Source organism: Gouania willdenowi, chromosome 9 (assembly GCF_900634775.1).
Source record: "Gouania willdenowi chromosome 9, fGouWil2.1, whole genome shotgun sequence".
NCBI lineage: Eukaryota > Metazoa > Chordata > Actinopteri > Blenniiformes > Gobiesocidae > Gouania > Gouania willdenowi.
This window is the reverse complement of record NC_041052.1, coordinates 29,374,854-29,398,570: the sequence shown is the minus strand read 5'-3', so window position 1 is coordinate 29,398,570 and position 23,717 is coordinate 29,374,854. Positions and strand designations below refer to the sequence as shown.

At 41.6% G+C, this 23,717-nt stretch overlaps 1 protein-coding gene across 2 annotated transcripts in view; it reads left to right on the top strand.

Moving 5' to 3' along the window:
* zdhhc8b (zDHHC palmitoyltransferase 8b) overlaps positions 1-23,717 on the top strand; it is a 71,354-nt gene that overhangs the window by 21,142 nt on the left and 26,495 nt on the right. Inside the window, exon 2 of one of the 2 annotated variants that reach the window (XM_028457515.1) lies at positions 17,664-17,785. The exons of the other annotated variant lie outside the window; for it this stretch is intronic. Within the exon in view, the coding sequence (XP_028313316.1) occupies positions 17,664-17,785 (122 nt within the window). The remainder of the gene's footprint in view (positions 1-17,663; positions 17,786-23,717) is intronic. 2 annotated transcript variants of the gene reach the window in all.

Sequence of the window (23,717 nt, the reverse complement as noted above, 5' to 3'; positions counted from 1 at the left end):
TGTAATACCAGACGCGGTCTTCCACCTGTAGTTCCTCTTGTGAGGCTTTTTGGTCGTAGTAGGTTTTACGGCCTTTCGCGCTCTCTTTGAGGTGTTTTTGAGCAAACGCGAACGTAGCTCGAAGGTGGTTCTCAAGATCGGTCGTGTATTGGTGGGTGGTGTAAGCGGTAGCGGTGTTAGCTTGGTTTTGACTTTGACTCCTCTGTGTCTGGCGTAGGGCATGTCATGGGCATGTGCCAATATCACCCCCCTTTGGTTCTGTGGGACAACGAACGCATGCGTTTGGGAGTCCGCAGAAACATGGACCCAGGTGCCCTTGATTATCTGTACTGAGCGACGGGCAGCGAACAGATGGCTGGGTGTGGAGGCAAAGTCAGAGGAGACTTTTAATGTTATTGGGTCATTGTCGGTGAAAGCGGGTTTTACCGGTGCGATGACCTGCGAGGACATTTGGGTGTCGGTTTCGGCAGCCGCACGAGAGCGCGTAGTAGCATTCACTGACAATGGGTGGGGCTCAGCGAGCTGGGTGGGGTCAAAGGACCAGGGTGTCCCTGATAGCGCCCCCTGTTTGGCGAGAGCATCGTTGATGTGTTGGTTCTGAAACGCAAGACCATCGGTAGCGAGGGGGTTGTTGGTTAACGAGCACAGGGAGGTACTTCTGGTCGTTAGAGTACGGTCTACGGTTTTAGTAGCCGGACGCATTTGGGCCGGAGACCGGCTGGGGGTCTCCTTTAGAGCCCGAGAGTGGTTCAGTTGGTAGCACTGAACTCCGTCGAGTGAGTCATGCTGCAGCGGCAGTGGCTGCCTGACTTGTGCCCAGATTTTCAGATTCCGAAAGTCGATCAGGGGCTCAAATCGGTTGAGCAGATCAATACCTATGAGAAGAGGAATCTGGTTGTGGTCTGAGATGTAAAACGGGTGCACCAGGGTCAGGTGCCCTATGGTGACTTGTACGAGAGCCTTCTTCGTGATAACGGTGGCGTTGTCGCCATAAGGTTCAATGTCAATGTGGCAGTCTTGGAGTATCAACCTTAGGTTGGTCTCCTTGGCTAGGCTGTGCAGCTCATTGAATAGTTGGGCGGACATGAGGGATATGTCTGCTCCTGTGTCAAGTAAGGCTTCATTGGTAAGCACACCTTCAAAAGTGGCTGATATATAAAACTTTCGGGCGATTCCTCTTTCGTAGAGGTCGCACAAGAATTGGTGAATTGGTGGTTCACCCTCAATGGACTGATGTCCATTGGCAAAACGGTGGTTTGGTGCATGTGTTTGCACCAGCAAGACAGCACTAGGCGAATCATCGTCATCTTTGCATTTTGATTGTTTTTGCTATTGATTTTGTCATCTATCATTTGTTCGAACATTTTCTTGATGGATGCCATTTCTTTAGTGATTTGGTTAGATAACCTGATTTCTAAACTTTCTATTTCATTAGATTCATCGTCTGATCTTGATCTGTTTGGCTGCTGGTCGTATGACCTTTGATTATATTTGTGATACCGAGGTTTTGAGTGTTTGTTTCTGAGTGGAGGTGTTCGGCGGTCGTTATCGCGTCTTTTCCACTGGTCAGAACGGTCGTAATCATACCACGGTAGTCGCGGTCGGCGATCTTGGTGGTGTGAGTTCGGGCGAGAATTTTGGTGCCGAAAGTTTTGTTTTGGCGCATAATCTCGATAATCGGTGTTATCTTGGTATCGTTTTGGCTTTATTCCATGGTACGGTTGCTGGTTGTACCGCGGAGGGGTCTGTGGTGCTTGCGGTGGAGGCATTTGAGGACTGTCGGGTGTCTTTTTTGTGCCTTCCAATTGCAGCGAGTGAGAGTTATTCTTTATTGGGAACATTTCGTGAGGTGTGGATTTTGCCGAATTTTGTTTGTACAAGAGGAAGCCTCTGATTGCAAGATCGCGAAGTTTCTTACTGGACATGGTATAGGGATCTGCCGCGACGCCGAGATGGGTGCTCGTGCTGTGGTGAAGGTTTCTGAGGAACAGTTTTTTGAACTGCTCTTCTTCTTCCATACCTGGGTCGTTGCGATTACCAAAGTATGCCTGTAGCAAGGTGTGGTAATATTGTTGGGGTGATTCGTTTTTCCCCTGTTTAACGGTGTGGGCATAGTCGAAACCTGTTTGATGAAGTGCGTCAGAAAATTCATCCACCATGAGGCGGCACAGTGTTGTGTAATCATTTCTGACCTGAGGTAGTTGACGTTCAATGAAATCATTAACAAGCCTGCTCGAGGTTGCTTTGATTAGGTAGATTTTATCTTTAACATTAGCCATTGGATAACTTTTTAGATAAAAATCAATGTCTCTCAAAAATGCTCTAGCATTTTGGGGTTCGTCGAACTTTGGTTCAAATCTCGGAATGTTTCTGGCGATTTTATCCAGGTCGCGGTTGGACGGTCGATTGCTATTAGGGGGCCTGGCGGGCGTCGGTTTGCCGTCAATAGGAGGGTCCGCGGAGGCATCCCGGGGTCTCCTTAAGCGACGCGGACGTACCGGTGGGTCGGTGGTGCGCAGGACTTGTCGAGTTGCGTCTTCACCATCGGAGTCAGGATCGCCATCGGCCTCCGACATTGACAGTGATGAGAGAGCGTGCCCGAGCTCACGTCTTGCGTCTAGGAGCTCTCTCCTGGTGAGGTTCAATTGTCGTTGAACCTTAGCAGTAGCTACTTTACCGTCAGCTACTTGTTGTAATAAGTCATTAACCCTTTCTCGTTCTGCGTCTAATTCTCTAGAGAGCAGTTTAGTTTTGGCTTTTGAGGCTTTGATCGCCCCTTCTGCCTCAAGGAGGAGTTTCTTCCCATCATTTGACTCGTGTAGTTGTGCGTCTAATTCCCGGGTGGTGGTGTCGAAATCATGTTCGAGAACGCGTATTTTATCACCGAGTAGCACTTTGGATTTTTCTAATTCTTTATTCTCAGTGATTAATTGATTAACCTGATCTTCCGCTTCTTCTAGGTAAGTCACACGCATTTGGAGCAGTCCATTTTCTTCACGTGTTTCGTCATACTGGACCGTGAGGTTCGCGCAGCGGGCTTCGCGTTCCTCGATGGCTTCGAGTTGAGCGTCTCGTTCGCGCTCGAGGGTTTTAACCCGATCCTGTTCGTATTTTAACTGGGCGGAGAATGCTGATATTACAAAGCCAAGCTGTTTAACCAGCTCCTTATCTTTCAGCTTTTTTGAAACGGCTGCAGTGACGCAATCGGCCACAAGGTCTCCTAATTCTTGAGGGGGAGATTCTCGGATTTTGGCATCAATTGTGGATTTTCCGTCCCCTAAAATTTCTGTGAGGAGGAATTCTAAGTTCTCGGCTGGATGGTCTTCTGAGGAGACAGACATGTTGATTTGTTGTGGATCAAAATCGTACGAAGAACTCTAAAGAATTTCAAAATTTCAAATAATTTTTCAAACAAAGTTTAAAAATTACAATGGTAGTAAATTGTTTTATCTTATTTCGTTTGTTCTTAGCAATTCACTGTTTGGTAAATAAAAACTGAGTGGTAAACTTGAAAAAGTTTGGTGTGGTTTGTTTAATTTAAACAATTGTTCTTACTCATTTAAGACTTGTTCTTACTGATTTAAGACTTTTATTTAAATTAACTTTACTTTAATTCAATTTCGTTGAATTAATCAACAGATATTTTTAATCAATTAAAAAAAATGTTTTATTGAAATTAAATTCAAATCTTATTGAATTTATTTTAATCAATAAATGTTTTCCTCAATTAATTTAAACTTTAGTTTAAATTAGCTTTACCTTGATTCAGTTTCCTTAGATTAATCAGGTGATCAATCAATTGGAAAAAGAAAAAGAGAAAGAAAAAAAAAATTAAAATTTTTAATTAATTAATTAATTAATTAATTTTTAAATTAAATTCAAATCTTAATGAATTTATTGTAATCAATAAATGTTATTTCCAATTAATTAAATTCTGTTTTAATTTATCAGTTTTATTTCAGTTGTAATTTTCTTTAGGTTGATTTTTAAGAATGGTTTGTGTTTAAATTCGGTTGTGTTGAATTTAATTACCTTAATTAAAACTGGTTTAACTTTTATTAAACTTATTTTAATTAATAAATCCTTCTTAAATTAGTTGCTTTCATTTAATTAACTTCCTAATCAATTTAATTGTTTTTAATCAAATTGATTTAATTTTAATCACACTGGATTAATCATTTAGTAAAATGTGTATTTTACTTTAATCATTAGTTTATTTATTTAAACTGTTTTAGTTTAATTATTTTTTCAAATTGGTTTAAATCTTGTTAAACCTTGATTTTAGTGCGTCACTTGTATTTAAATGAGTTACCTTAGTTTTAATAAGATTACCCTTTTTTTTTTTTTTTTTTTTTTTTTTTTTTTTAAGATTACCCTTTTAATGGCTTAACTTCCGTTTAGTTATGGGCCTTGTGTGTGCGTGCGCGCGTTTCTGAGAGATGACAAAATCAAATCGAGCACATTTAAAACCACACGATTTCAGCAAAGTGACGGTAAAGACAGCTGTATCGATGCACAGTTGTCAAGCAAAACGTGTCTAAAGACACGCTGTAACTTAGATGTGTTTAAAGTCTCACTGGGCACGATAGGTTAGCTTGATGCTAACCGCTTAGTAGCAGGCTGCTGCTGCTAGGCTGAGGCTCTCGTTAGCCTGTTATTCGCGAGCTCGCCACGAGGGGCAGTCGCGTCTCAAAAAGGGACAGGAAGGCCTGTCTTTGTGTATGAACGGTGGCTTGACACACTTGCTTCCGGTTTCTGGAGCTTACACACATGTGTTCCAACCACAATGAGCTAACATGAGCTAATACAACGATAGCTTGTCCGTTTTAAGGAACGGAAGATTCAGACGACTTACTCTTTGTTTGCGTCGGTAGATACCAGAGTTTCAGAGCTCTTCGGGGTAGCAAAGTCCTAGTTTGCACTGTCTGCGTATCTTTTCCTTTTATACGGGGTTTTCCCGGTTCTGGCAACTTACTGTTTACCTCTGACGTCACAGTCACTGACGGCGCAGTGATTAATTTTAACTTTTTCTTTTGGCGCGGCGGCCTTTCATAACATTAGCGCTTTAAACACAGAGACACGGCGGTCTTATTTATTCAGTTTCTAAGCATTAGTGCGGCGGCTTTGCTTAGAATACAACATTGGTCGGGGCTCGGCGGCTTCCGAACCAATCTGGCAACACGAGTGTTCAGTTTTTAGACCGGCTTTTGATTCCAATGATTATTCATTAACGCTGTGTTTATGGCTTCAGCTAGTCCCATCTGGGGTGCCAGAAATTATGTAGGAAGATGAGATGAGTTATTATCAATGGGTTATATAACTGAGAATATTAATTATGATTATTAATATTACTTCAAATTTGCGGGGTGCCACTCCTTTTAACAGGAGAAATATGTCTAAGTTTTTAGACTAAACTCATCAATGTGAAACCAGGGAAAAGTGAATTCTACCAGACATCTACACCATAATCACAGCTTTAATGAATCAGAGGAATCAAATATTATGTTTAACCTTTTATTCAAAAGTCAACAATTAACACAGTCAAAATATCAATTGAAATGGGATAATTAAATCATGATAAAATGCATTTCTAGGCTAATAAAAGTGAGGATTATACATAATAAAGTGAAATCACTAATCTAGAAGGATGCTAATCTACCAAATATTGAATAAAAATGCAGGATACATATTCAATAATAAAATCATAAAATCAAAGAATAAAATAAAGAGAGCTCATAACAAAGAGAGGAGGACGGACAAGGGGGAGACGAACAAACATGAATGAGATGTACTGTGTGTGTAGCATGTTGTTAATGCGTGTAAGTTTGTAGTTATGGAAATATGTATGTGATCTATTGTAGATGAAAGTTGCTGATGAGAGTTCATTCTTGTACCTTGAAGATGTCAGGGTTGGACCTGGAGGTGCTGTTTGAGCAATGCAGCAGGACGTGCCACCGTTGGTTCTGTTTCGGTTCAACAGAGTGTAGCCCCTTCAGCCGATCCGGGCGGTTAGGCCTTCGCAGCTGGCTTAGAGAATGGCTCTTGGCTAACCCCAACGGGTCGCGGGCCGGGCTTCCTTTCGGCTGTTACGCACGTCACTAGATGCTGTATTCGTCCGAACCAAGCAGCTGTGGTTTCCAAAATCTAACTGTTTCAACTAAAATAAAATGAAATAAATGAAAAGACTGGAAACATGAGGGAACACGTGTGAGCATGAACGCCCGCGTCCAAAACTGTAGTTTCTGGTCGCGCGTCTTTTTTTAAAGGACGTTTGGCGACGCCTTTTGGAGGAGGCGTCTGGGTGGATCCTTCTGTGATCATGTCGGTGATTGGTCAATGTCTCTGCTTTCAGCTTGTGGGTGTGTCTTGGGTGTGTGTGAGTGTGAGACAGAGACAGACGACAAGGGATGATTCTAAACATAAAAGAATGCCTAATAATTAATTCCACATATTTCAAAACATCTTTTCAACATCATATCCTGAAATATCATGTATTACGAAAGAGTTTGATACCAAACACGACTAGGAAATAGCCTCGAATCACTTTAGGAACTAATTAATGCATTTTACCTGTAATTACTCATAACATAAATGTCAAAAATCATGTTATGCCTCCTCTTAACTATACGGTCGCAGTAAATACCTCAAACTAACTTTTGTGATGTTTTTCTGGTAATTTTAAGCACTTTTAAATGATAAACACTTTAAAATAGCATTCTGTTGGTTATTGTCTTGCATGAAACGAGTGTGATTGAACAGGCAATATTTGTAATTCCAATTTCTGGAGAAATCATTCCACAACAATGTTTTCATTTGTAATTTTTCAGTCAAACACATGTTCGTTGTTCTCATTTCTAACTTTTCAAACATAATACAATTTCTTTGTTCTCCTTTCTTCACTAGGAGACCTCTCAGTGAAGGTCTGGTAAGCGTCTTCCTGTGATATCTCACCACAGGGGGTCAAAGGGCATTGGGACCGTTCTTTGAACTTATAGCATCCCACAGTATCTGTTTTAAAAAGGGGGAGAAGAGGGATGTTCTTCTTTGATCATAAATGTCGCAGGGAGGTAATATAAGGGAAAACTGTCCTTGGATTCTCTGGTCCTTTTGTTTGGCCGGAAGGGGAGTCGTAAAAGACGGGTTCATACTGAGTACTTCACATAGCTGGTTCAGTCTTAGCGGCTCCGGTAAGAAGTTCAAAGACCACATAGTGGGGTTAGTCCTGCATCTCAGAGTTACGGGGGCAGTTGTGTGTAAACAGTTCGATGATAACACAAAGACAGGCTCCTTGGTTCATTCCTGCTGGCAAAGGGGGAAGATTTATGCTTGAGGTGCTTTTGTTCCCTACATTGCACAGTGCGAGATCCTCTAGGATAATGTTAAAAGATATTAAAAAGTGATCTGATAGCAGAGGATTTTCAGGGTAGACTTTTAGTTCATTAATATCAAGGCCTTATGTTAGAACAAGATCAAGAGTATGATTTAAACGATGAGTAGCTTCATTAATAGTTTGAAAAAAGCCAACTGAGTCTATTAGGGACATAAAGGCTGAGCTCAGGCTATCACTATCTTTGTCAACATGGATATTAAAATCTCCTACTATCAGTATTTTATCAGAACTGAGGACTATGTTTGATATAAACTCAGAGAATTCTGATAGAAATTCAGAATAAGGGCCTGGAGGACGGTAAATTATCGCAAATAAGACTGGCTGGCAGGTTTTTGATTCGGTATGAGATAAATGTAGAACCAGGCTTTCAAAGGAAGTGTAACTGGCCTTTGGTTTAGGATAGATTAGGAGAGAGGAATGATAAATAGCTGCTACACCACCTCCACGGCCTATGTCTCGTGGCATATGAGTATTTAAATGACTGGGAGGAGTGGCTTCATTTAAACTAACATATTCATCTTGATACAGCCATGTTTCAGTTAAACAGAGTAAATCAAAGTTATTTTCTGAGATAAGGTCATTTACTAGTAGAGATTTGGATCTCAGTGATCTAATATTTAATAGAGCACATCTAATGGTTTTATGTTTTGGTGTTTCTTGATTTGAGATTTTAATTTTTTTTCAGATTTTTATAATTGATAGCTCTTTTATTTGATTTTATGTTAAAATCATTGTGAAATTGGGGTCGGGGGACAGACACCGTCTCCATAAAATAATATTCATCACCATCACAACAGTTGTCATGGCGATGAACACAGCTATCATAATAGCAATGGGAGGGAAACTGTCCTAAGGCAAGCGCAGAGGGGCGTAGAGGACTCCACCTCTGTAACATGGTCTCATTCACGAGATGTCATAACAGTGACTGTGCCATGTTTTCTGATAGTAGAGATGCTCCCTCCAAAGTAGGATGGATTCCATCTCTTCCTATCAGGTTCGGTTTTCCCCAGAAGGATCTCCAATTATCAATGAAGCCCACCTCGTTTTCTGGACACCACCTCGATAGCCAGCGGTTAAATGATGACATGCGGCTATACATGTCATCACTGGTCAGATTTGGTAAGGGACCAGAGAAAATTACGGAGTCTGACATTGTTTTAGCATAAGCACAAACTGATTCAATGTTCACTTTGGTTGCTTCCGACTGACGACGTCGGGAGTCATTAGTGCCGACATGGAGGACTATCCTATCAAACTTACGGTTACTCTTTGCCAGCAACTTTAGATTTGATTCTATGTCGCCCGCTCTGGCCCCTGGGATGCACCTCACGATGCCCGCTGACTTCGCTAGCTTCACGTTTCTCACTATGGAGTCGCCAATTATCAGAGTTTGTTCCCCGGTGAGTGTGTTGTCCTCACGGAGGGGGGAGAACCTGTTTGAGACGTGAACATGGTGGTGTCCCGAGCGGCTTTTTGACCTTCAACTATGCTTACCACGGACAGTAACCCAGTCATTGCTGGCTGGGGGGGAAGCTAAGCTAGAGCTAGCACGGTCCGCACCGGATAGGTCCTGCTTGCTAGCTTCGGTTTTGGTATCAGGGGTGCGGAACCGCTTCTCCAGATTGTTGATCCTCGCCTCCATATCTAACAGTACGCTACACTTTATGCAACTACCATTGTCCCTAAAGGAGGACGAGGAGTAACTAAACATCTGACACACCGGGCAGGAGAGCGGGGGGGAGGAGAGAGAAGCCATAGGTGCTAAATTTAAGCTAAGCCAAGCTAAGGACAAAAGGAAGTTTAAAGGAGATTACACTGCCTATAAGAGGCGAGATTGCTTTTTACTTAACCTTCGTACGTTTAACTGTACGGTAAAAAATTAAAACAAGTGTTTTCAAGGCTAAAATATCAATGACAACAAGTTTGATTAGAGTTAGCAGAACACAGTAGTAGAGCGCTGCAAGCAGCGGTAGAGTGTAAACAGGAAATGATCGATACGTCACCACGTCAGCACGTCACCAGCACGTGCATGAGACGAGCCTTAATGTTCTTTTTGCTGAGCAGTGGTTTTCATCTTGGAATTGTGCCATGCAGGCCATTTTTGCTCAGTCTCTTTCTTTTGGTGGAGTCATGAACACTGATCTTAACTGAGGCAAGTGATGCCTGCAGTTCTTTAGACGTTGTTGTGGGGTCTTTGGTCGCCTCTTGGATGAGTCATTGCTGCGCTCTTGGGGTAATTTTGGTCGGCCGGCCACTCCTGGGTAAGTTCACCACTGTTCCGTGTTTTTGCTCTTTCTAAAGCTGGAGTCCAAAAGCTTTACAAATGGCTTCATAACCTTTTCCAGACTGATTGATTTCAATTACTTTTTTTCTCATTTGTCCCGGAATGTCTTTGGATCTCGGCATGATGTCTATAGCTTTTGAGGATATTTTGGTCAACTTCACTTTGTCAGGTCGGTCCTATTTAAGTGATTTCTAGATTGAGAACAGGTGTGCAGTGATCAGGCCTGGGTGTGGCTACAGAAATTGAAATTGGGTGTGATGTAGCTTTGGATTTTTTTCTTCCTCATTAATAAAACCGTTAATTCAAAAACTGCATTTTGTCTTTACTTGTGTTATCTTTGATTAATGTTTAGTGTGGAAAACACTAAGTAAGAAATCGGGAAGGCGGCAAACACTTTCACACCACTGTATATATTTTAATTGTTTTTCACAAACAACAACTTGAGTGACGTGAATAAATTTTTTTTTCCTTGAAGAAAATAGTGTATTTTGCCTTACTGTATTCTTCAGAGTGTTCAAGATTGCTAAATTTATGTGTTATGTCTGTACGGAGAGCCGCCATTTGGTGCATTGTGGAAGTTAGAGACGTAACAGGTATGTTTACATTGTAGGAAGTGTAGTTTTTTTGTTGGCTCTCAGCGCTAAGCAGCGTTTATCCACTCCTTCAGTGATACAAGTGCACCATCCAGGTTGTAGAGGATTAAATATCACTTCTCTCAGCAATGACCTGCTTTTTGGATGCGGCACTGTGCTGACTCAGCATGCAGAATTTGCCTAACGGACAGAGCTGTTGTTACCAACAGAAACGAGGCTGTTGGAGATACTAAAACCCGGAAATATCTGAAATTTTTTTGGAGACATACAGGAGACAGAGTAAATGTGGCCCCATACTTTATGCACAGGCTGTAATATCAGCAATTTTATCATTGTACCCCTACTATCTTTCACAGGGAGCAAATATTTATTCCTGGTTATTGTTTTCCAGAGTTTTATTGGGCTTTATTTACCGGCAAGTAGTTCGGGTGTTTGCGTTTAGGGTGTTCATGCATCACTGTAGTGCTTAAACTACAGAGAGTTTACATTTGAATTGTTTAGATTTTTTTGTTTTCATTGAAATCTTCCCAAATTTTAGAAACTTTGCACCAAGAAAGAATTCTCAGTGCTCCCCTGAGTACCAGACCAAAAAATGTATGTGCACCCTTGGTTAATAAGTACAGCTTGTGACAACAGGACAAAAAAGAGCAACACAAAGGATGGACACAATTTTAAAGTATATTGTCATTTACACTTGTTAAAAGTTGAAAAGGTTAAAGTCAATATTTTTTAGCAAATTCATCATACAAATGAATCATTTATTATCAGGAACTGATCCATGTTTTTGCTGAGTTGTTTCCTTACAGTGTTTTTTTTTTGTTTTGTTTTTTAACCTTAGCTTTTACTCAATATGTGACGTGAGGAAAATTAGTTTTTGAATGATTCAACATTTGTTCATCTCATCATGTGAGGAAAGTGTATTTGAGTAGGAAAAGTGTCATATTCTATATGATCAAAGTGCTGCTTTTGACAGTGTTAACCATACCATTTTGTTGCACTGATTGTAAATGTGGGTTGGACTGAATGGAACATATTGCAATGGTCTCAGGCCTACTTGGAGGAGCCGAGTTATTTCATAAGCTTTGGAAACTTTGAGTCTGACTGATTACCTTATATCCTGTGGGGCCGAAAAACTAGTCCATGCTTTTGTTACCTCTAGACTGGATTATTGTAATTCTCTTTTAGCAGGCTGCCCGAGCAAGTCGCTTAAGACACTTCAGCTGGTTCAAAATGCTGCAGCACATGTACTGACTAAAACTAGGAGAAGAGATCACATTACTCCTGTATTAGCCTCTCTGCATTGGCTTCCCATAAAATATAGAATAGAATTCAAGATTCTTCTTCTTACTTATAAAGCCCTAAATGGACAGGCACCAGTCTATCTCAAGGAGCTTGTTGTGCCATACAATCCCCCCAGAACACTACGCTCTCAAAATGCTGGACTACTTGTTGTTCCATTTGTCTCTAAAAGTAGTATAGGAGGAAGAGCTTTCAGTTATCAGGCCCCACTTCTCTGGAACCATCTACCAACCACGGTTCGGGGGGCAGACACCCTCTCTACCTTTAAGGTTAGGCTCAAAACATTCCTCTTTGGTAAAGCTTTTAGTTAGGAACCAGCTCATAGCTCATAGTTAAGATGCAATAGGCATAGATTGCCGGTGGGGGGGTCTGGCATGCTCGGTTGGAGAGAGGTTGGAGAGGGCGTTAAGAGAGAGGTCATTTAGGTTAGAGAGAGACCGGAGAGGGTCCCATTCCTCTCTCAAACACTCCCTCTATGTCTGCTTCTTCCCTTGTGTGTTTGCTCCTGTACTCCTTCTGGCTTTGGTCTTGCAGGTCCGTGGGATCCTCAGTGTGGAGTTACAGAGTCTCAACAACTCTGTCTCCACCCTTTCCTCTGCACATACCCAACACAGCATAACGTGGATGGCTTTTCATCATGGGAATGGGATCCACACAAGGTTCCTGCTGCTTAACAGAAGGTTTTCCTTGCCGCCATGATGAATTCATGTTGGGTGTGGGATACATATGTATGTGTATATACGTATATATGCATATGTGTGTATCAATAAAATGAGGAGTCCGTCTTTAAGACTGCTCTACTGTAAAGTGTCTTGAGATACCATTGGTTATGATTTGGCGCTATACAAATAAAGATTGATTGATTGAGATTGAAAACTTCCTTCAACTAAACCATGACAAGATGGAGGTGATTGCCTTTGGTAATGGAAAAAAGAAGACTAGTGATTTCCTTGAGTTTTGATCTAAATGCCAAAGACAGAATCCTTGGTGTTCTGTTTAATCTGACATATAGCAGTAACAGTGACGTGCTGTCAGGGTAGTCGAGGTAGGCAGTGCCTACCCAAGGGTGAATTGATATTTTGATTATTTGTTTTAATTATAATATAATTATAAATTATTTATTTTTCCATTTTCAATAGCCTACAGTACCTATAAGTTTGAAAGTGTCCGCATTTTGTGCGTTTCATAGCCCAAATTACTAAACAGCACTATTTCCTGGAACTGCTGCACAGTCTCACTCCACTGTAAGGCAGAGGGAGGCCACGCCCCCTCCCAAAGGTACGTTGCTCCTCTGCCTCCGTTTCCATTGTGTGTTTTTACGTTTGCGCATGCGCAGTCAGGTCCCCAAGATGACAACCATTCATGTCCAAAGGCAGCGTAGAGAGCTGCCTTTGAATATAATCGAGCTATGCTAAATAATAATAATAATAATAATAATACATTTTATTTAAAAGCGCCTTTCAAAACACCCAAGGACACTGTACAGGGCAGTCATTAAAATAAACACAATAAAAACAGATAAAAACAAGTGCAGCAGAATAAAACAGAGTACAGTATTGGTGTGGTGAATGTGTGTCTAGATGGAGTAGGATTGTCTGAAGAGGTGAGTTTTGAGTTTTGATTTGAAGAGTGGGAGGGAGTCTATGGTACGGAGGTCAGGGGGGAGAGAGTTCCAGAGCTGGGGGGCAGAGTAGCTGAATGCTCTGTGCCCCATGGTGATGAGTTTGGCTGGAGGTACAGAGAGCTGGAGAGTGGAGGAAGAGCGGAGTGTGCGGGCAGGGGTGGCGATGTGGAGGAGGTCAGATATGTACGGAGGGGCCAGGTTATGAAGTGCTTTGAAGGTGATGAGGAGTATTTTGAAGTTGATCCTTTGTTTTATGGGAAGCCAGTGAAGTTGTTGTAGGACGGGGGTGATGTGGTGAGTGGAGGGGGTCCGTGTGATGATTCGTGCTGCAGAGTTCTGGAGGAGCTGCAGTTTCTGGAGGGATTTGTTTGGGAGGCCGAAGAGAAGTGAATTGCATTAATCAATGCGGGAGGTGACGAGGCTGTGGACAAGGATGGCGGTGGTGTGGGGGGTGAGAGAGGGGCAGAGACGAGAAATGTTCCGTTGGTGGAAATAAGCGGACCGGGTGATGCTGTTAATGTGTGAATGGAAGGAAAGTGTACTGTCGAAGATGACACCCAGACTCTTAACTTGAAGGGAAGGAAGGAGAGAAGAGTTGTTAAAGGAAGTATGGAAACTGTTGGATTTTGAGAGAGGATTTTGCTATACGTAAGTTCACAGTACATTAGTGAATTGATGCCATGTTACCACTGCTGCTACATTCTCGAGCTAATGGGCGGGATAACACTACAGGCAGGATGACAGCGCCAGAGATGATAAAGAAACTTTTTTTTGAGGAAAAATGACAGCTTTTAAAAGATGGGAGACCAACACCTTGGCTACCAGAGCTTCAGCAAAGGTATGGTCAGAAAATATTTGTATTTTCTACAGTGAATGGAACAAAAGGAAGGATTGGCTTTGTGAATGTGCCTCACTGAGGCTGTTCCGAGTTGTTGTTGTTGTCTTTTTCTCTGGGTTTCTGTGTTTCCAACACAAACAACAGATGTGCTGCCATGTCATGAGATATATCTTGTTGGGAGAATATGGAGGCTACATTAAATCACTGTTTATGTTTCTTTAATGGTGTTTTTAGATGTTGATTTTGTTAAATGGCTAAATGCTTGTTCATGTGGATCTTGTTGGGTTTTTTCTTTATTATGAATTTTATATTTTGATAAGCGCATTGAGATGACTTTGTTGGAAATAGCTCTATACAAATAAAGTTGATTTGAATTGAATTAACACTTGTTGCAGAAACGTATGAAATTGTCATTGGTGGTCTCGATTTGCAACGTGCCTACCCAACCCTAGTGGTCACGGCACGTCACTGAGCAGTTATATTAAATCAGTACAAAACAGCCTTCTACCACTTAAAGAACATCTCCAAATTGAAAGGTTTCATGACTCAGAAAGATCAGGAGAAGCTGCTCAATGCTTTTATCTCCAGCAGATGAGACTATTATAATGGTCTTCTCTGTAAATAAAAGAGTAATATGTTGAGTGAAGAGATAGGCAGGGGAAGACAGAGGAATAACCGCTGAACAGTCATAAACTCCACCGGGCTAAGAAGAAGACTAATAACCACTTGTTCTGCTTATATAGCAACACTCCACCTGTCCCAAATCCTCAAAGCCGCCTGTTTGCAAATGTGGCTCAGATGTCATCATGTTCCACAGAGGCCCCTAAAAAAAGCTTTACGACGGGTATTGCTGTTTTGTTTGGAGCTGCAGAAAAATGGTTCGCTTCCTCAGGAGGTAACAAGGAATGCCATAACAGCTGTCTATTAAACTTGCTTTGATGGAACAGTTTAAGCTCAGCTGTGACAACAGCCAGAAGAAGCTGACATACAGAAGGAAACAAAAAAACTCCACAGAAATGTAAATTTTTCCCCCCTAGCTCCTGCTTACACAGTAGACACTGAGATACTGTATATTTAGATTGTTATGAATGAATGTCATAGCAACTGTCTTCGAGTAGTCTGGTGTAATGTTAGTCTTGACTTTTTTTTTTTAAAGGTTTCAACATTTGCCATCTGTACAGTTACAGTCCCCCCATCCCCCATGCCCCCCTCCCCTTCAAGAAGGTCTCCGAGAGGCCCGATTAAACGAGCATTAACGAAGGAGTATTAACTTGAAAAATGGGGCCCCTTGGCACCCCCGTGGAACATACGGAGTAATGGGCCCCATTCATGCATTGGTATGTGTCAATGATTTGGTACAATGTTTAACTGACAAATAAATGAGAAAGTGACTTTAATGGGAATTGCCTATATCCTAATCGAATTGTGCAAGGCATAAATGTAATCCCCGTTGAATAAGTTTTTGAAACATTATATCACACAACAATGTTCCCATACATTTGGAAATTACCTTTTCAAAAAAAGGGCTCCGAGCGTCTCATCATATTAATTCATAGAGTATTCATACCAAACTGCATTCCAATCTAAAAAGAACTAACGGAGGAGTAGTTATTTTAAGAATGGGGCCCCGGGTTGCCCCGTGACTTGTACGGGGTAATGGATCCCATTTATATATTGGTATGTGCCAATGATTCGGTACCAGCAAACGTCTTAATATTTGACTCGCAAATAAATGAGAAATCGACTTTCATTTTTTTTCTTCCTTTGGGCCCCCTTGAGGCCCCCCTGGGCCCCAAATCAAAGACCAGGCTCCGAGCGTTGATGTGTACACATCCATAAATTATACCTACCAAATTTCAGCCCGATCCATTTACGAATAACAGAGTAGTAGTGATTTTAACTAGTGTAGACAACAACAAGAACAACAAGAAGAACAAGAACTAAGTGAGTGGCGTTTTGAGTCTGGTAGCCCGGCCTAAAAACTAGCACGTATGGGCTCTACAATCTGTGGTGAGTAGGTTGGATTGAGAGAAGAGTGAATAGAGAGGTATATTGAGTAATGAGTAGATAGTTAATATAGCACAGATTGTTCATTGGAGATTTTATAGAATAGACTGGGCGTGTCTTAACTGCCCCAGAAGCCCCGTTCATAATCAAGGCATTTTTTGAATTTCCCTCCTAGTGGCAGGTCAGGAAAAAGCAGGGGTTAAGTTACACTAGGTGTGAACGCAGCATAAGACGTGATCTGTATTTATTTAAAATATTTGTCAGTGCTGAGAAAGTCTGTTCACACAGATATGTAGAGCCAAATGGTCTTGAGTGAGTTCTGGATATAATAGCGTTGGATATTCACTCTCGTCTTTAAGGGAGCCTAGGCCAGAATCTAGAAATCAGACTCCAAAGTGACACCACGGTCATTAGTGTAACTGCAGTCATTAGCCAAGCCGCCGATAATCGAATCAAACTGGAAAAATTAATTGTTAGATTAATAAATGCATCAAAAAAATAATCGCTAGATTAATCGTTTAAAAATCAATCGTGTATCCCAGCCCTAGGAACATATTGTGCTGCTGTTTGTTAGTAAATGTGCCTGTGTGGCATTTGGATAATCAAATGAAACCCAGAATGATCTTTTTGGTACCTGAAAAAATCTGATGGTGGAATATCAAAGTTCTTCTTTAGCTGTTCAAACAAGATTAATGTATTATCTTTAAAGAGATCCTCAACGCATTTTCCTTGTGCCATTGCTGAAAGGATGAGTTCATCAAAGACGGGGCAAAATTGACATTACGCTGAATAGAAGCTGCAGAGACTGTCTGAATTTAAAGTCAGTTCTAAACGGAAGCCATATATTTAAAGCACCTCAGACAGCCACATTGCTTGTCCACAGGTGTTTACGTAGAAGTAGTGGACCACACAAAAGAGACCCAAGTGAGACCGGATTACTAGAATGTTGGGCAAGGTGGACCCAAGATGGAGACTCAGCATCCCACACCTCTGCAGCCTAAAACATTAACTTATGGGTGTTTGTTGTCAAGTAGTAATAAAGGAAGTTCGGTAAGGATAAACCTCCATCCTCCTTGTGTCTCTCTAAAAATTATCTTCTGATTCGTGGGATGTTTTTATTCCAGATGAACATGGACATGTGCCTATTCAATTCCTTAAAAAAGGCCTTAGGGTTTAAGACTGGCACAGTGTGAAACAGATATAGAAGTCTAGGCAAGATAATAATTTTTACCGAGTTGACTCTTCCAACAAATGATGGGGTTCTGGCCTTCGCAGCTGGGTTAGAGAGTGGCTCGTGGCTTACCCCAATGGTTCGCGGGCCGGGCTTCTTTTTCGGCTGTTACGCACATCACTAGATGCTGAATTCTTCCGAACCAAGCAGCTGTTGTTTCCAAAAATCTAACTGTTTCAACTAAAAATAAAATGAAATAAATGAAAAGGTGGGGAAGGGAAATGCGTTGAGCATGAAACGCCAGCGTCTCAAAACTGAAATTTTGGGCGGTTTTCTTCCTTTTAAAAGATTATCTTTGAGACTCGCCTCCCAAGAGGGAAGCTTCGTTGTTTGGTTTAAATTGCAAATGCAATGCTGAAGATATTAAAATCTAACCTCTGGGTTTTTGTACCTCCAGATGCCCCTGGCTGACAATGGTAATTTCTCCTGCTGTGCCTCTGTACAATGGCCTGGTCTTCCTTTTTGTCTTGGCAAACTTCAGCATGGCGACCTTCATGGACCCTGGTGTTTACCCCAGAGGTTTGTTTGCATGTTTATATTTATTGTTGTCTCAGGTAAGGGCCTACAAGCAAGTTTCTCTTTCCTCACTTCCCACTTTCTTCTCGTGTAGCACGACACAATTTATATTTTCTTAATCCGATCAGAGTTACAGCATGGTGGAACATACCAAGGCTACATATTCCAAAGAGTTGGAAATTAGCAATAGCTATAAACTTTTTGTACAATACATTAATAGCATTCAATTCACTGCATTAAAACTATGTGCATTTGTATGTTCCCTATTGAAATTAAATGATATTCTGTAACTAGGCTTGTTTTGTCTGCTGTCTGTGCTATTAGGAGACTTTTCGTATTCATCCAAAACCGAAACTATGGATTTGGTCAGCTGGTCACTTAGTGCTATTGATCATATTTTTTCAATGAAAAGACCAGGCCGAGGTGAGCCTGCATGCCCTGATGGAACGGTTCCAGCCGGATACATGATGGATTCCTGGGACTGGTGAAAGGTTGTGTGCCCGTCTTTACTCTCCATTGAGGACGTCGAGGATATCTACATGATTGGAATCATGGTAGCAGGGATGCTGCTAATTGAAGCTGGCAGCTATCTGATCTATCGTAAAGTCTGTATTACATTGGAAGCTGTTTTGGGAAAACTGCCACCACTCATCCCTGAAGGTTTGGGCAGGGCACTGAACTCTCAGACTATCATGATGAACAAACTCATAAGTAAGCAAGGTGGTACTTTTGAGCATTTGCATCCGATGGAAGGATGTTTGCAGATCTGACTCTCTCTCCCCACCCTCCCCCCTTCCTATCCCCAACTGCCAGCTGAACTCTCGGCTCTGAACCATCTGACTTTTTACCTGTGAAAAGTGCTCTATAAATAAAGATTACTTACTTATTCATGCTAATGACAGGTGTTGTGTCAAAATAATGACACGTAATGTCAGCCTTATGTATACCACTTCAAATAGAGTGGTACCAAAATGTTTTGGAAGGAGAGCAGATTGCAGCCGATGACCTTCTCTGCAGATTGGATGATACGCTGTAGTCTGACCTTGTCCTTGGCCGTAGCTGCAGCGTAGCAGATGGTGATGGAGGAGCAGAGGATTGACTGGATGATGGAGCTGTAGAAGTTCACCATCATCTTTGTTGGCAGTTGAACTAGTAGTACCCTGCTGAGTTTTTTTGATGAGGGAGCTGGGTGGGATGGGAGCCTGTCCTGCAGGAGAGCTGGGATGATCGTATTAAAGGCAGAGCTGAAGTCCACAAACAGGATCCTGGCATAGTTGCCTGGGGAATGCAGATGCTGCAGTATGAAGTGGAGTACCAAGTTTACAGCGTCAGCATCATCTACAGACCTGTTGGGTGTGTATGCAAACTGCAGGTGGTCCAGATGGGGGTCACTAATGTCTGTAATGTGTGAAAGCACGAGGCACCCATGACCACAGAGGACAAGTCGACGGGTCCGTAGTCCTCTACGTCTTTGGACTGGGGGTGATGGAGGAGGCCTTGAAGCAGGCTGGTACGGTACATGTCTCCAGTGAGGTGTTAAAATAGTCTGTGAACAGGAGGAGGGGGTAGGAGAGAAAGCCTCTGGTCCTGTTTACACAAGGACATTTTCTAGTAAAAATGCAAATGTTTTGTTGTGTTTTGGCGGTGCATTTACACGGCAACTACGTTTTGGTGCTTGAAAACGGAATTTTTTAAAAACCAGAGTGGAAAGTTTTTTAAAACGCTACCCCCTTTGTGTCCGTGTAAACAGTGAAACGAAACTTTCTGTGTTACAGGCAAGTGCACTGAGACTGCACATGACCCGGCCCGTAGCATTCAGAATGCAGCCTGAACCAGAATAAAGCTGATCTCTCCTGAATCCTGAACTTGCTGCGACACCATTCACATCCGCCTATATGTGCGCAGTACGCACATATAGGCGAGGTTCTTTAATAACTCAACTTTTTTTAATAACAACTCAGTGTGAAAAAGTTTTTGCCCCCTTCCTGATTTCTTACTTTTTTGCATGTTTTCCACACTTAAATGTTTCAGATCATCAAACAAGACAGTCAAAGATCACAAGTACCGTAATTTCCAGGCTATAAAGCGCACTGTTTTATTGGACGCATTACAATAATTTAGCTATTTTCTAAGAAAAATTCACACAAATGCAGCGTCATAACATAGGCATCACCCTATTGGCTGATGAGGGTGCCCTTCAGACAACTCGACCAATCAGAACGAGCAGGTAGGCAGGCTGCAGTACTCAAGTTAGGTTGCATGGCAATGTCCGTGGTTTAAGTTTCCTTTACGACATGAAGTCACTGCCCCACGTCTACATATCAGTCCATTTACAGTTTTTTATGGTCACTTTTTACTGGAACCAGACTGATATACTGCTTCGTTTGCTCTTCTTACAGTGAACTACCGCGGAGCGATCACAGCGAGTCTGACTCTTGAGTCAGAATACGGACGCAATCGCTTCCAACACACAAATCCAAAGTGGTGATTTGGCAACTTCATGCTGTTATGCTACTATTACAAACTAGCTCAATTTTACTGTTCTGATCTCCTCTCTGTCTGTCCGTCCTCCTTATGGAAGCGTCTCCATCAGCCTCAGAGTTCAGAGGCTGATGGACTCAATCCTGAACAAACCTAACGCAGTGATTTAACAAATTTATGCTGTTTATCCTTCTATTACAAACTGGCTGACTTTTACTTCATCCTTCTGCTGCTGCAGCTCTCTCTGCAAATGAAATTTCATTGTTCCACCTGGTCTAATGTGACAGAGCTCAACTTTGTGGCGGCATGAAGCTTATAAAACCAGAAAAATCCACAATTTAGCTGCGTCAATGTTTAAGCCGCAGGGTTCAAAGCATGAGAAAAAAATAGAGGCTTATAGTCGGTAAACACAAAATGCAGTTTGTAAATTGAGGGTTTAATTAATGAGGAAGAAAAAAATCCAGAGGAGCATTAAAAAAAGCTCTTATTTATCTTCCGGTCACAGAAAACAATGTTTTAGGTTTTTTAAGCATCTTAAAATATAACTTATTTCTGGATTATTCCTTACCTACCTAACCATGTGTGTATTGTTGGACACAAACATGAAAACAACAGTTTCAAATGTGCACTTTATTTTTCAAAATAAACATATGCAACATACAAACAAGGTATATTAGTGTATCGCGAGGGGGCCCCACCGTAGAGCGGAGAGAGCGCAGTGAGGTAAACTGGTCCACGGCCCCGGAAAGCAGTGAGTTGAGAGCGCTCTTCTGGCAGCCTCCTCAGCACATCAGTCATTGTTTACTTTTAATAAAACACACACACACACACACACACACACACACACACAAGGCAGTAGTAGCGATAATAACAGTCAACACACAACTTTTGTCTGTGATTGACTCTGTTTGGCGGTGCCTTACATGTGCTGCAGCCATGAAAGGAAATAGAAAAACTCCGGTACTTTTACTCTGTCTCAGTTCTCTCTTTGACTTAATCCACTGTAAAAACAACTCTCGTATTGCTCCGCAAAAAGCTGAGACATGGCGGTGTTGACTGGAAAATGCAGTGACTGGCACTGAGGATTTGAGCCGACCATTCACAGCCCTTACATTCTGCATCGCCTCAAAGCGCAGTCAGGATTTTTGGGAGGAGCACGTCAGGTTACGGGGAAAGGGATCTACGTCGACGTAGAGCGCTACGTGCAGCTACGTCGTTGACTTGACACAGAACCATATATCAGGCTTAGCAGCAGCAGGGGCTCTAGGCTTATAGGGTGTACTCACACTGGCAACCAGGGCCGTTCCTAACCAGCTCTGTGCATGTATGAAACCACGGCCCGTTGGTCCTGCTGGAAGAGGTGGGCCAAACAGTGTGCCAGACTGGCACGGTGGACCGCACATGCGCACACACAACTCGACTATACCCGTGCGCAAAACGTGATGACGCGACGCTTTTACGGCACATAAACATCTGCATTCCGCAATGATAGCGGTGTCATGGAGGCAGAGGACAACGTGACCGTCAGGACTTCTCTTTGCTCAGCCGACAGCGGGACAGTAACGGAGTGTAGCAGCTCATCATCGGGTCCGGATATTTCCGAGGGTATAAATATACATATAAATACATTTTACTGGTATATTAACCCTTATAAACCAAAAAATATGGAAACGGGTATTACTGGTATTTTGTGGACAGGACACATTTGGCCAAGAAAAATATGGAAAAGGGACATTGTACTGTTGCTAATGTATATTAAATAATGTGTATATATGTACAGTAGGTATATCTATAAGGGGTTTCAGTGTTGTGGGACACATACTCACAAACTCTGTAGAATCACAACAAACAAAGTGTTTTGGGGAGCAAAGTGTAGTGTATTAATTTATTCATCTAAATGTAACCAAAAACAGAACATCACAAATACAAGCCCAAATAAATGAAATGTCTGAAAAAAAGGGTAATAATTTGCCAAACAAAAATCAGTAAGCCAGAAATAAAGTGCAACTTTTTGCAAAATTTAACATGAACCCTAAAAACAAAACATTTAAACATTGAGAGTGCAATGATGGGAATATTATGACAGCAGAACCTGGAACAATACTGCAAAATGTTGCAACTTTTTTTTTTTTTTAATCTAATTTCAGAATCAGAAATGTTTTAATAGCCTAGTACAGTTTTTTGGACAGTACAAGGAATTTGACTTGGTAGTCGGTGCGCGAAACAAAAAACAAAGAAAAATAATAATAATAATAATGATGATAAATATAAAGGATGAGGAATAAATAAAGGATAGATAGAGAATAAAGGATAAATAGGATAAATATATATATTTGCAGCAGGTAATGTCCCATGGAGGTGGTGATCGGGTGGGGGTTCAGTGGGTGACTGGGGGTGTGTTAATGTGGATGGTGGCAGAGGGAAAGAAGCTGTTTTTGTGTCTGGAGTTTCTGGTCCTGATCGACCGAAACCTTCTTCCAAAGAGGAGAGATTGAAACAGTTTGTGACCGGGGTGGGGGGGGTCAGCCACAATCTTTCCTGCACGCCTCAGAATCCTGGAGGGGGGCAGATTGCTGCCGATTATCCTCTCTGCTGAGTGGATGATACGCTGCAGTCTGGCCTTGTCCTTGGCCGTAGCTGCAGCGTACCAGATAGTTCTCTTCTTAGGTCATGTCGTGTTAGTGCAATTGTGGCAATACCAATTTTGAGTATGTGGAGTTCCTGTTAGTCCTGCACAACTATAATGAATTGTTTGGAAATCTACATGTGTCCTGTTCTCAAAATACCAGTAATATGTTACACATTTGCAGCAGTAAAATGTCCCATTTCCATATTTTTTGGTTTATATGGGTTAATATACCAGTAATGTGTGTTTATATGTATATTTATACCCTCAAAACTACCTTGGAATTTTGGGTTTTACACAAACCCATCATCATCACGTCTCTGCAGAAGAAGACCCTCCGCTGCACCTCAGCACTTTTCAACAACTCACTATGTTCACAATTTAAATACACTATTTCTACCTTTGTTTTTCTGGTTGCATGTTGTTTGCTTTGTATTAAATAAAATTGTTTCTCCAACAGTTAAATCTACGCATGTATACTGTACATAATGCACATGCAGGATGATGTGTAACAATAATCAGTAAAATTAGAACTAAATATAAGGTTATGCTGTGAACAGTAAGAAAGGAAGACGAGCCAGATAATTCTAAACTTTAGAATATAATACAATCATAACTTTTAATCATAAATATGACTCTTCTCAAAAAAACAACCTTTAATGTCTTTATTGTCACACAATATCTAAGCTTCCAGTGAATAATTTACAAATAAAAAAAAAAGTTCACTGATGGTGACATTGAGATCTCAATGTCACCATCAGTGAACTTTTTTATGATTTGTAAATTATTCACTGGAAGCTTCTCTGGTGGCGTGTGCAGTGGTTGTTA